The sequence below is a fragment of the Ctenopharyngodon idella genome, chromosome 9 (assembly GCF_019924925.1).
Source record: "Ctenopharyngodon idella isolate HZGC_01 chromosome 9, HZGC01, whole genome shotgun sequence".
NCBI lineage: Eukaryota > Metazoa > Chordata > Actinopteri > Cypriniformes > Xenocyprididae > Ctenopharyngodon > Ctenopharyngodon idella.
This window is the reverse complement of record NC_067228.1, coordinates 35,079,273-35,093,787: the sequence shown is the minus strand read 5'-3', so window position 1 is coordinate 35,093,787 and position 14,515 is coordinate 35,079,273. Positions and strand designations below refer to the sequence as shown.

Below are 14,515 nucleotides of genomic sequence, written 5' to 3'. Positions count from 1 at the left end.
CGTAACCTACTGCTCGTCATCTCATTAGCAGTATTTCTTTCAGGTCTTTCATACCTGTTAAATTTACATTTAAATGAAGACTATTAATGCTAGACTATTTTACGTTACAGTTGCACTGCAACTGTAGGTGTATATGATCTTCTTTCAGATGAACACAATCTGAGATATATTTAAAAATATCCTTAGTCCTCCAAGGTTTATAATGGTAGTGAATGGGGGGCCACGTTTTAAAACAAAAAATAAATGCATCCATCCATAATCAAAGTAATTCATACGGCTCCAGTGGGTTAATAAAGGCCGTTTGAAGCGAAGCGATGCATTTGTGTAAGAAAAATATCCATATTTAAAACTTTATAAATTCAAATAACAAGCTTCCAGCAGACAATCGTACGCATACTGCGCAAGTCGACTTGGGCGGAAGAGCAACCTTTGACCTGATGCAATGACGAAAGCGGAGGCGCAGAGGAGAGAACAAAACAAAACAAAACACCGGTCTGAAACGAAATATTTCTAAAAGAGAAATGTCGGAGGATTTCGATAGAAGAGGAGCTTGAGTTTGTTGCACAGCCGTATTTGTTTGAACCGTGAGCTGTCTAAGCTTATAATACCCCAACATCCTGCATCATACATCGCGTCAGGGGTTACTCTTGTGCCAAAAGTCAACTTGTGTGTGGATATGTGTACGGTCGTCTGCCGGAAGCTAGTTATTTGAATTTATAAAGTTTTAAATATGAATATTTTTCTTACAAAAACACAATAGCTTTGCTTCAAAGGGCCTTTATTAACCCGCAGAGCCGAAAGGATTTCCCTTCCAAATGCGCATTCTGAATAATAAATATATATTTCCCAACTAACGTAACCTACTGCTGTCAAGTGCTCGTCATCTCATTAGCAGTGTTTCTTTCAGGTCTTTCATACCTGTTAAATTTACATTTAAATTAAGACTATTAATGCTAGACTATTTTACGTTACAGTTGCACTGCAAACAAAAACAAACTAAAACTGTCAAGCATCGCTGATTCCCTCCTGACAATCTGTTAACAGAATCACAATGACTGTAAAAGTCCGTTAGCATCGCGAGCTAGCTGACTGTAAAGGAGCAGAAGAGCATACAAGACATGCACAAACAAACCAAGCTGACGATTAAACAGCAGTATAACTTATGGAAGCCCATTCCCGCCACTAAATAAAAAAAATAATAAAATAAAAAGAGTAATTGCGACTTTTATCTCAGAATTCTGACTTTTTATCTCGCAATTGCGAGTTTACATCTCACAATTGCGTGATATAAAGTCAGAATTGCGAGATATAAACTCGCAATTGCGTGATATAAAGTCAGAATTCTGAGATATAAACTCGCAATTGCGTGATATAAAGTCAGAATTGCGAGATATAAACTCGCAATTGCGTGATATAAAGTCAGAATTGCGAGATATAAACTCGCAATTGCGTGATATAAAGTCAGAATTCTGAGATATAAACTCGCAATTGCGTGATATAAAGTCAGAATTGCGAGATATAAACTCGCAATTGCGTGATATAAAGTCAGAATTCTGAGATATAAATTCTGACTTTTTTTCTCACAATTGTGTGAAACTTTATTTCTCACAGTTCTTACTTTGCTTGCGTTTCCTTTCATTGCGACTGACCATCAGGATTGCTGCTTCGTTATTATTCTACATAAAATGGAAGACATTATAAAGGATTATTTTTAGCGCAGATTTACCAATAAAGAAATTTTGATTTTACTGGAGGAGACACATAAAGATTAGTCTCCGGACATATGCATTATGCAGGAATATGCATATAGCATGTTTTCACGGTAACCTTGTACATGAGTATCATTGTTTCGTTTCAAGGAGAAAAAACAGCTTTTACTGCCATCTAGTGGGCTTAATACTAAAACACCAATACCTATCATGTTTCATCAACTTTGTAACTTTGCAACTCAAGTCTGGTGGCTCCATAAAAGGGGGCATTCAAGGGTAAAATCATGCAATTCTGCAAATACAGTGGAAGTATTTGGTGAATAAAAGTTGTTTTTTAACAGAATGGATACACTAATGAATTTGACACAATAATAACAATATAATAGTAATAATAATAAGAATCAGCTGTGGCGGAGGCGCAATAAAACAGACGAAGCTGAAGTGGCACATTTTCTACACCAGCAGCTTCAGACATCAGAACGGCAGCACGGCTATCGTTGGATGTACCAGAAATGTTGGATGTCCGGAATTGTTACAGACAGAGAAACTGTCTGTCAGTTAATTGCGAGAAAAAAAAGTCAGAATTCTGAGATATAAACTCGCAATTGCGAGAAAAAAAAAGTCAGAATTGCGAAAAAAAAAAAGTCAGAATTCTGAGAAATAAACTCGCAATTGCGAGAAAAAAAAAGTCAGAATTGCGAGTTTATATCTCAGAATTCTGACTTTATATCACGCAATTGCGAGTTTATATCTCGCAGTTCTGACTTTATATCACGCAATTGTGAGATATAAACTCGCAATTGCGAGATAAAAAGTCAGAATTCTGAGATAAAAAGTCGCAATTACTCTTTTTATTTTTTTATTTAGTGGCGGAAACGGGCTTCCATAATAACTTACCTTTCTTATAACGTAAAAGTTATAATTAATCAAATACTTATGAAGGCGAACCATGGTTTTACTATAGTAAGAGTGTAGTAACTATGGATATTTTTCGTACGAGCAGTATTGCTTGCGTTGGTGCTCTTTTATTCCAGTGTTTGAAATAGTTGAATGAATGTGATAACTGCCTTAACTATGTTTCTTTTTCTAACATTTAAACTTAGACCACATTATTAGATTACCCTTTGACTTTATGAATAGGCCTACACATAAATGACAGCTTAATGATTTTATTTTATTTATTTATTTTTTTTTGTTGTTGTGCATTTATTTATTTATTTTTTGTCACTGGTGTTACCTTACTTCTCTGGCAATTTTAAAGGTTTTTATGAAATACTATTTCTCATTTTTTTTTCAACACATGCAGTCAGAGTTACAGAAAAATAATGATAATGCAAAAAATAAGGAGATTATTTTTATTTTATTTATTTTACCTTTATTTAACCAGGAAGTCTCATTGAGATTTACAATCTCTTTTACAAGAGAGACCTGGCCAAGGTAACAGCCAAACAGTAAAACAGTTTTAAAATACAACAAGTACACATTACAACAATATTCAAACACATCCTCTCAACAAAAACAATCACAAACTTCCAATACCACTCTCTTTGTAATGCATTTAAATTCACCAATAGACACAAATTTATCTAGTTTTAGATCTTTTTGCAAATTATTCCATGCCCAGGGTGCATAATATGAAAAAGCAGTTTTCCCCAGTTCTGTACAAACTCGTGGTATGTTAAAAAGCAAACACTTGGAAGAGCGTAGCTGGTAATTGCCAGAACAAAGACAAAGAAGAGTGCAGAGATAAGCTGGAAGTTTACCTAACATTGCTTTATAAATAAAAATGTACCAGTGTTGTTTTCTACGTATAGATAATGATGTCCAACCCACCATCTCATATAAAATGCAATGATGAGTACGGGATTTTGCATTTGTAATAAAACGCAGTGAAGCATGGTATACCGAGTCAAGGCATGTTAAAATAGAAGAGGCTGCATGCATGTATAATATATCACCATAATCAAGCACAGTTAGAAAGGTAGCTTCTACAAGTTTCTTTTTGGTCTTAAAAGTAAAATTAGATTTATTTCTAAAATAAAAGCCAAGCTTCAGTTTGAGTTTCCTGATTAGATTAGCAATATGTACATTAAACAAAAGCTTATCATCAATCCAAATGCCCAAGTACTTATAAAAAGGTACTCTTTCAATAACTTTACCATCAGATGCAAAAATACTAAAATTATCAAGTACTTGTGCCTGAGCTTTTGAAAAAAACCATAAACTTTGTTTTCTGCGAATTTAAAACTAATTTTAAACTAACCAGAGCATCTTCCAGTAACTGAAATGCAATCTGAAGCTCTTTTACCGCCTGTGTTATAGATGGAGCAAGTGTATAAATAATAGTATCATCAGCATAAAAGTGTTTTTTTGCTTGAATGTCCTTACCCAAATCATTTATATAAATAGAAAACAAAATAGGTCCTAAAATGGAACCCTGGGGGACCACTTTAGATATATCAAGAAAATCAGATTTAAGATCCTCCACATGAACACACTAAACCATTTCAATGTTCCTGGTCCGAAACCAGCACTACTAAGTTTATTTATCAGTAAATCATGATTCACTGAATCAAACGCCTTAGACAGGTCCACAAATAAAGCTGCACAGTGTTGTTTATTATCCAAGGCACCAATAATATCATTTAACACTACTGTAGCAGCAGTAATGGTACTATGGCCAGTTCTAAAACCAGATTGATAAGAATTTAAAATATTATTATCAAATAAAAACTGTTTCAACTGTGAATTTACCTGAGATTCAAAAATCTTAGTCAAAACTGAAAGTTTGGAGATGGGACGATAGTTGTTCATGTCTGAGGGATCACCACCTTTAAATAATGGGAGAACATAAGCAGCTTTCCAAATTTTAGGTAACGAGTTTGATACAAGACTTAGATTAAATATATGAGTAAGTGGCTCAGCAATAATATCCGCTGCCACCTTCAAAAGATAAGGATCTAAGTTATCTGGGCCCACAGATGTCGTATTACCAATGCCTTTCAGCGCTTTACAAATCTGATTTACTGAAACTGGTTTAAAAACAAAAACATCCAGACTACCAGTCGCTGGTGTAATCCCAGAACATGGTACAGTTGTATTTGCATTCAAACTGTCAAATACAGACCCAGCTTGTATAAAATGTTTATTTAACTGGCTAATCATAGCAACTTTATTATTTATTTTATCTAGCCCAACCTGAATATATTCAGGTAGGCTAGAGGCTACATGAGTCCCTGACATGGATTTAATTATTTTCCAAAATTTTGAAGGGTTATTTAAATTCTCTGTAACTGACTTTAAATAAAACTCCGATTTAGACTTCCTAATCATCCAAGTGCACTTATTCCTTAGTGATATAAATATAGACCAATCAGCAGAATTATTTGAAAATCTAGCTTGTGCCCATGATTTATTTCTTAAATGAATTAATTCTGAAAGACTATCTGAAAACCAAATCCCTACCACTAATCCTGAACTTCTTAATGGGAACATGTTTATTAGAAATAAGCTGAAAATTTGACTGAAAATATTCCCATGCCAGTTCAACATCCTGTATTAAAGTTACCCTTCTAAGATCACTATTATATACATCATGCAAAAATGCTTGTTCCTCAAAATTTTTTAAATATCTTTTAAAAATAAAACAGGGTTTTACCTTAGGAAGTTTTGTATCACGGACACAAGCAATTACACAATGATCACTGATATCATTACAAAATATACCAGTTGAAATAAATTTATGTGCAGCATTTGTTATAATTAGATCCAGTAAAGTAGATTTATGTTGCGCTTTAGTATTTAGCCTTGTTGGTACATTAATAAGTTGCGTAAGACTTAAGGAGTCACACAATTCTTTAAGACAATCTGAGGTCCTAGAGAGCCAGTCCCAATTCATATCACCCATAAGGATGAACTCAGAAGAGTCATTTAACTCATGTAAAATATCTGAAAAAGCTTTGAAAGCATCCCCTGTAGCAGACGGAGGTCTATAACAGCCAACCACAGTGATATTAGAAACTTTCGAAACACCCACTTTGATGGCCAAAACCTCAAACTGTTTAGCTCTAGTAACTAATAAAGTTACAGAGCTAACAAATTTAGATTTAACATAAATGGCCACCCCGCCTCCTTTACCCACCCGATCAGTTCTATAGACTTTATAGCCATCAATATAAATCAAATCATCAGTGATCGATTTCTTAAGCCAGGTTTCAGAAAGAACAATTATATCAGCGTTTGACGTATTTACCCAAATCTTAATCATATCCAGTTTAGGAACCAAACTTCTAACATTTAAATGCATAAACCCAAGGCCTGTTCTACTTTTGAAATCTGAGGGAGTGGGTAAGCAATGCATAGATGTAATAGGCCCAGGATTTGGCTGAACATTTCCAGATAACATCAATAAAAGCATTATCATACATCGTAATTTTAAATTAACGGGAAATGATTTATCATGATCCCCATCAATGGTAAACTGAAAAAAAGAGTCCTCTGTACCAATAAAATAATCGTTTAACACCATAAGATTCTGAAAATACAAAATCTCATTTACATACACTTGAAAATAAAAAATGTTCAGTTTATGAAGCAAGTTAATTGGCTGATGATAAAACTCTGGAATTTTCATTGGAGAAGTTGACAGTTGTTTGAGGTGGAGCAAACACAACTCGGGCTCACTCTCCTTATTGTGTTCATTTAATTCATTTGATCCCTGGTTGCAAAAAATAAGCAACAGTAATATATATAAAAAATACATGATGCCAACTTATATGCTGATGTTGTATAAATCAGGTAGCCAAATGGATTCCAGCCTTCCAGCTTCAACCAAAGTTTATAGTTCAGGGTCAAGTTACTAGCCACTCAGCATTTTCACTGGCCACAATTTTGCTGGTGGGAAATTGCATTTTATATGATTAAAGTTGACTTTGGCATGCTTAAATTACTTGATTTTGAGTCATTCTACTTGATTTAGAAGATTTAAAACCCTTTCAAACTTTCAAATGCAGAGAAACCACCCAAATCAAGACTAGGCCTACATTGTATATCAGCTGGTATGTACAGGTAAGGGGTGGGCAATATGAGCATAGGCTAATATGATAAATTTTAAGTTTAAGTTAATTTTTAGATTTTTCTTTTTTTTTTCTTTTTTTTTTTTTTTTTTAGGCTATATAAAAGAACAAAGAAGCAAATTAGCAAATTTAAAAAAATCTTTTTTCAGATACAGTAGGTTTATTTAACATGTATACATTTATTTAACATCTTTATTTTTTTTTTTGATTAACATTAATGACAGACAGATATTTAATTGCTGAATGCATGGACATAATATACTGACACATATCCAGTTATTACCCACTTACGTCCACTTAAGCCATAACCGACGTATTCACGCGAGATACTCCACACAGTGGACATTTTGACATCTGTGTGTGCGTGTATTTGACTATTCAGACTATTCAAAAATTTAAAATCATCCCGGGGACTCTCATTTTAAGAGGCGTTTAGTTAGCTATGTGATAACGGTGCATTGAAAATATATACAACCGGAAACAACTGAGCCGTAATATTTCAAACCGGATGTGTGTCACGAGGCTCAGTGCAAGTAGTCCATTTCAGGTAGCCTAATTTACCACAGAAATATAACAATTTGTACTACTGGTTTTGCTGAGAAAAACTTGTTTGCAACCCCTCCCCCCCCACACTTTTTTTTTAATTTTTTAATAATTTTAAATATTTAAAACTTTGAATGACACCACTGGTTCTTGAGGCAAAGTTGTTCAGAATGAGGAAATCTAAAATATGACTTGAATAATGTGTGTATGCAAGTGGCGCAGAGCCAATTGGGTGGAGCTTGACCTCTGTGGATCTAAGGGGTGGAGCTTAGTGTGTACATATACATTCTAGCTCCACAGATTATGTCCAGAGAGAGGGAGCTGGACGTCTATGGAATTACCTTTGTGCCAATAAAAATGAATGTAACTTTTCAAAAAAAACTAATAAAAATATAAATTGAAACTAAATAAAATGTCTTTGAAACTTAAAAAATAAATCACAGGCAAAATGTTTGACTTTGTTTTTAATACACTGCATGTTTTGCTAACTGTTTCTCCTCTTTCTTTTACTGATCTGTACTTACAAATGTGTTTCCAGAGTTTTCATTTATGCTTCTGAAGTTTTCGTTTACGATCCCAGAGTTTTCGTTCGTCTTTCTGGCACAAATCTCTTGCGGGGGCGGGGCTAGCAGTGGTGTGTTCTCATTGGCTACTGAGTTTTTGATGGACAGCTTCTTGACCTGGAAGTGAAGACGTCAGTGTTGTGTTTACAATTACTTGTATGGGGATGAGCGTCTGTAAGCGGCTTCCTGTTTCATTTTAATGATATAAAGATAGGAGTTTTGTTTTTGAATTTTATCTGTATTTATCTGCGGCTTCTACTTTGTCGACATAAGCTTTTAGGAGCGTGAGAGAACAAACGCGAGAGAAAATGAATGTCTTGAGGTTTAATTGTACATTAAAGTATATAATACTGAAAATATTGCATAATGCCCAATGTTTTCGGAGAATATTTGTTTATTCCTGATGATTCTTCTCTATTGTTGGGTCTGATTAGGTTGTGCTGTTACAATTTAAAGAGAATACTAGTATCATATGCATGTATATATTCAGCCGTCAAGAAAGTCTCACTCCAACCAGGTAATCAAGGTTGGCAACCATGGCCATCACTCTACCCATTGTTAGCATATGCACTTACACCATCACAATTAATGATCACTTAATTCTGAAGAATTCAAACAGTATGAAAATTACCATCGTGGCTTGCTGTAAGACGGTATAGACCTTAAAGGGCATTTCAGTACATATTCCACACAAAGAATGATCTTGTTGATATTTTTTATCATTCTGATAATTTTATTTAGTTATTTTATTTAGTTAACATTAACAGTTCAATTGTGACTTTTATAAAAACCAGTTAAATAAACGTAAATGAAAATATGAATCAATTCAAATAAATTTAAATTCTTTTTTGTCACTACAGCATATACACAAGTATCAAAGTGAAAGTGTTGGATGCAATTATGTTGTGACAGGAAAGACCAGAATCCACAAAACACTAACTGCATAGTATTCATGTAATGCACAGTATTCTCATGATATACAGTACATTACTATAAAAATGCACAAGCACCTATATAGAATACATGTGTAAAATTCATAAAATTCATTTTTTTTTTTTTAAACTATAGTGAATAAACTGTATTATTGAATGAAATGTTCAAGGTGTCTGAATAAATTTTGGTTTGACTGTATATGACTTTCTTCACATAAGCACAAATATCTTTAAGAAAATAGTCCATCTCTGTGAGTCCATAAGTGGACTGTAACCCATACACGTATGACAGTTGGTGGGAAACGATTGTTAATAATTAAAACAGTTTAACAGTTTAGTATTTTTCTTATCTATTGTTTCATTTCAGAAGACATTGATTCATCCACTGGGGTTTTTGTGTCTTTAGGACACAAAGACATGTATTATTTTCCTAAAAATCCTAATTCTGTAGAAAGAAAGTAATATGCATCTGGGACGGCATGAGGGTGAGTAAAATATATGAGAATTTTTATTTTTGGGTGAACTATCACCTTAACATTCATATGTTGTTGATGCTAATCCAAAATCAGTATGGACTAATAAGAATAAAGTACAACCTCTTGTGTGTTTGTGAACTGTGTTTGTTTTAATCTAGAGCTCCAAAGAAATTAAAGTATTTGCATAATATCAGGTGTCTGAAGATCAAGATCCCAGTCAGTCAAAGGTGATGTGTCTGAGCAAAATAAGATTCTTGTCTGATGGGCACAGTGGATCTCTGGTGCTCCCACTCCATCCTCTGGGTCAGCATCAGAATTTTGTTAATGGAAAAGTTGTTCCACTCCCTGGAAAATAAGAAAGCAGATGTATTATAATCTAGCAATACAAACTGCTTTGAATTCCCACATAACAAATTATGCAGACTTAAAATATTTATTTCAAACAAATTATATATAATTTCAGTCATAATTACTTTCATGTATTAGGTTTTGCATTTGGACATACAGTGTGCAAAAGTCTTAGCTTTGTTGTTCTAGCAATGTTTTAATGACCATCCATGTTTATTTTTTGGTCTTTATTACGATACATACAGGAAATATGTACACAAAATGAAAAAAATGGCTTCTTTAAGCAAAAATCAGTATTTAGTGTGACCTCCTAGACTTCTTCCAGTTTTTTCAAAGGAGAAACTTTTTGAAAGTTTTCTTAGCCTTCCAGTCATTTTCCGTTCCATTTAGGTTTAAGAGAGGCGGTTCCAGCTCTTGCTCAAGTGTAAGGAGAGGTCTCTAAATACTTGCCACTTTAGCCTATAGAAGCCATTTTTTTCTGTTTTTTAATACTGCTTACAAATTTAATGTATTTCCTGGTTATATTCTATTAAACAGAAATAATTATATGGTCACTATACCATTGTTTTATACCATTTATACCATTAAAACAACATCTAATGGTGTCCTAAGACTTTTGCACAGTACTTTATATTTATTATTATTAAAGACTACTTTTTCCCCCTTTAAATGTGATCTAATCCAAGACTGTAACTGTATGGGCAGTACATAACCAGGTCCTGTGATGACTGGGTTAAATCAAGACAACACTGCTGTATTATTGTGGGCTCTAAATGAGCTCTAAAATACCTCTCCACCTGAAAAAGCAAAAGCAAGTCCTTATATTGATTTTGTAAACTTAAAAAATACTGACTTACCGCGAGTATCCAGATAACGACGATGATTGATGATAATGATGATTATATCATTCATCTGTGCTAGTCCTAAGAAATCATCTCAACATAGTGTAGCAGCAGATAAATACAGATGAAATAATAAAAACTCCTATCTTTATATCACTAAAATGAAATAAGAAGCCGCTTACAGACGCTCACTTCCACACATGTAATTGTAAACACAACACTGTAAACACAACACTGACGTCTTCACTTCCACGTCAAGAAGCTGTCAATCAAAAACTCAGTAGCCAATGAGCACACAAACGTCAGAAGCATAAATGAAAACTCTAGAAACACATTTGTAAGTACAGATCAGTGAAAGATGGAGGAGAAACAGTTAGCAAAACATGCAGTGTATTAAAAACAAAGTCAAACATTTTGCCTGTGATTTATTTTTTTAAGTTTCAAAGACATTTTATTCATTTTCCATTTATATTTTTATTAAATTTTTATTGGAACAAAAGTAATTCCATAGACGTCAAGCTCCACACATTGGCTCTGCAGTCAGTAGCCTCAGTATCTGTGTCTCAATTTAGATGTTGCATTCTTCGAAGGCCGCATTTTAAGGCTGCATACGTCATCAAGGCAGTCTCATTTAAGAAAAGTAACCATTAGATTGCAAACTAAGAAAAACATTACAGTATTTTACACCTCACAAGGAACAACAGTCAATTTTATTACGGTTACTTTCCTTAAATAAGACATCCTTGATGAAGTATACAACCTTCAAATGCGACCTCTGGAGGACAGCCTCTGAAATGAGATGCAGCTTATGTGTAACTGTGACACATTAGCCTTCTGGAGCATCAGTGAATGTTTGTAGCTTTTGTAATAGCTGTGTTTGAGTCCCTCAGTTGTCCTCTGTGTGAAAATATGGATCTCAAAATCACACAGTAAAACTGTTAGAAATGGACAAATAATCAGAAAATGCTGCGGAGAATCAAAGAATGTGCAGGAGCTGGAGGATTTTTCTAAAGAACAGTGGGCAGTTTAACTGCTCAGGACAGTCAAAGGACTCATGAACAACTATCATAAAGCATGAAAACAGTGGTAGATCATTCAACACACAGTATAAGATTCAAGTGTGCAGTATGTAAACTTTTGAACTGGTTCAGTTGTGTAAATTTGTCTTGTGACTGTATGGAAAAATCTGTTATGCTGTTTAGCTTATTCAGGGCAGTACAAAATAAAGGACAAAATGCAGTTTTTATGATCCCTCTTTTTTTGTTTAAATGATTAACATTTAGCAGACTCTGCCAGCTGTATGTAATCTTATGAGCAGACTTTAGCTATAGGTCACATGAGACCCAAGAAAGCAAGGCTAACTAGCTTTTTAAATTTGTATGAAAAAAAGAGAGAGATGACATTTACAATATTATTAAAACAATTTCCATGGAATAACTGTTCAAAAAAGGCTTCTTTTGAGAATTTGGAAGTTAATTGGTTTTTAAGCAGTTTTCGTTTTTAACCACACAGGAGAATGTAAAGAAGCACAATGAGTTCAGCATCGAGACAAAAGAAGAAAAAGAAGTATGTGGTTTTATTCACTGCATGTTTTTGTAATGATTATGTTCAGTTTATGTTCTGTTCCTGTTTGCCTGTGTTCCCTTTGTTAGTTTGTCTCTGTGGTTTTTGATTGAGTTCACATGTGATCCTGGTTACGTTAATTATCCTTGTATGTATTTAAGCCCTGATTTTCCCTAGTTCAATTGTCTGTTATCATCATTGTTATATTGTGGTTGTATTATATTTCCTGTAGATACTCCTAAGTGTTCCTTGTTTGGATTTATTATAGACTGTTTATTGTTTGTTTATTATCTCCTCAGAGATAATGCGCTCATTACAGCCACATTGTGACAGTTTTTTGCTTAAGCCCAAAACTAATATGGTGGAGTGTTAAAGTACACTGAGAGTCATCAGATAAAGCATGTTTATGAAAAAAGAGTAGGCTATTATATTTTACAAATTATGTGTTTTACAATTGATCTCAAGCATACTAACAATTAACTTATTAAGCTGATTTTGTATTTAGTCTATTACACAGTGAACCTTGAATTTGTTCTGTTGTGTTTTGTACAGTTTGTGATAAACTTTACATTGTTCAATGCAGAAATAAATTTGGTGCGACGTCTCCACCGTTCATTGATTACTTGAAAGAAATTTTGAGAAGGTACCCAGATGGAGGACAAATACTGAAGGTAGTCAATAAAAAGCATTAAATATTGCCTGAACACTTTCGCATCATTGTCAAATGGTATGCATCTTATATCTCATCGTATCTGTTGATAATATTTATGCTGTATCATATCAGGAGCTGATCCAGAATGCAGATGATGCAGGAGCTTCACGTGTGGTGTTTATTCATGATGAGAGGCATTATGGGACTCAGAGCCTGTGGACTGAAGAGCTCAGACAGTATCAAGGTATTTGTGCTGTAAACACTGAGAGCAGATTCAAGAGGTGGTCATGTTACGTAAGCTTTCTAAATTACTTTAGAGCCTGCAACAAAGATATTACACTATAGGACTTTGCATTTGTCCTCATTCACAACCATGAAGAGTTTTTCAACTATACCTTCTGCATTTTTTTTAATTATTTTTTTTAAATTGGAACGGAGTTTTGAGTTCTGAAAGTTTTCTTTTGAGTTCACAGAACTGACACATTTTATGTAATCTGAATTGTTTCATTGTTTTGAGTTTTATGAACTTGTTTCTTTTAATTTAGACAAACATAAATTTAACTTAAATTTCCCAACAAGCTTTGCCATGACACTCAAAAGGGAGAATTAATACTAAAATTAAGCGTTATATAATGTTTTTTGTGCAAGATTAATGTTAAGTGGGGGATTTAGTAGTGTTTAATGCTTTAATGCTATGATAATTTAGAAGTGTTTCTGTTATGTGGGGTTTTTCGCGGGTTACCATCATGGTGATGAGTGGATCATGGGCTTAGTTTGAGAACAGGTATTTCATACATCTTCTATACTGCCATACTCTTTCAGCAATTGCTATGCTAATGTTATCAAAGCATTGTGATACCAATTATACAACAAGAATACAACTTATTCTGAGATAAGTTTGAAATAAGCTTAAATAAATTAAGATTACATGATAATTTTAAGAGCAAGTAAAATGTAGGAGTACATAATTGAAGATTTGCCAACTTATTCAGGTTTACAGTGAATGTGAACATATCAGTAGAAGTGGATTAAGGCTCAGTTGAAGCTTTGTAAATGTTGTGAGTATCATTTTGCATGGGAAAAAATGATGTGATTGTTGATTGGACATTGATGATAGCTGGCAGCTTAGCTGCTAGAAGCAACCAAAATAATAAATTAGACTCACTTTTCCATTAAAAACTGACATCTGTGCTTCTCCTTTTTAAAAAAAAAAAAAAAAAAAAAAAAAGCACTAGTCACCACTACTGTATCTCAAAAATGTTTGTTTCTCAAACCAGGTCAAAATCACTGGTAACTTTGGTGCCAGTTTGGTTCCAAAAAAAAAAAAATGAGCTGAAAATAAGAGCATACAGTACATACAGTATGGCAGACATAACTCATTTTTTCTGTCATGTATTTGACCAGATACTGAAAGTCTTTACTGTGCTAAAAGCAAAGTGTGTCATTTTCAAAGTTGTTTGGTCATTTTTGTTTGATCAGCTGTTTGTATCTTTGATCTGGCAGGACCTGCTCTCTATGCCTTCAATGATGCAGCTTTCACAGAGGAAGACTGGGAGGGAATTCAGAGAGTTGGCCGAAGTATCAAGCAGGATGACCCAACAAAAGTCGGGAGATTTGGGATCGGCTTCAACTCTGTTTATCACATTACAGGTGAAATACACTACAATAACAGATTGGCTCATTTACTTTTTTGGGTATTCTACTAAGTGCCTGCTGATTAGAAATCCTACAGTATCGCTTGTTGATTTATGTAGCACTGCCTTAACATCACAATATGTCAGTTCATTTCTTTTTAAATTATATTCCACATTA

At 33.9% G+C, this 14,515-nt stretch overlaps 3 protein-coding genes across 7 annotated transcripts in view; 2 read left to right on the top strand and 1 right to left on the bottom strand.

The window, feature by feature from the left end:
- The window catches only part of LOC127518741 (gastrula zinc finger protein XlCGF8.2DB), a 68,992-nt gene extending 61,133 nt beyond the window's left edge, over nt 1-7,859 (bottom strand). The window contains exon 1 of the transcript XR_007931629.1: nt 435-7,859. The gene's annotated coding sequence lies outside the window, so the exon portion shown is untranslated. The remainder of the gene's footprint in view (nt 1-434) is intronic.
- Nucleotides 1-14,515, top strand: part of LOC127518875 (sacsin-like) — a 110,390-nt gene that overhangs the window by 46,183 nt on the left and 49,692 nt on the right. The window lies entirely within an intron of this gene.
- The window catches only part of LOC127518740 (sacsin-like), an 83,916-nt gene that overhangs the window by 54,128 nt on the left and 15,273 nt on the right, over nt 1-14,515 (top strand). For 2 of the 5 annotated variants that reach the window (XM_051905811.1, XM_051905810.1), the window contains exons 2-5: nt 12,001-12,054; nt 12,635-12,722; nt 12,836-12,947; nt 14,207-14,353. In XM_051905811.1, coding sequence (XP_051761771.1) covers nt 12,020-12,054; nt 12,635-12,722; nt 12,836-12,947; nt 14,207-14,353 — 382 coding nt within the window. In that variant the 5' untranslated portion in view covers nt 12,001-12,019. Of the gene's footprint in view, nt 1-9,189; nt 9,308-9,456; nt 9,602-12,000; nt 12,055-12,634; nt 12,723-12,835; nt 12,948-14,206; nt 14,354-14,515 lie in introns of those variants that run through there. The other 3 variants (XM_051905814.1, XM_051905813.1, XM_051905815.1) reach the window with 3 other exon arrangements.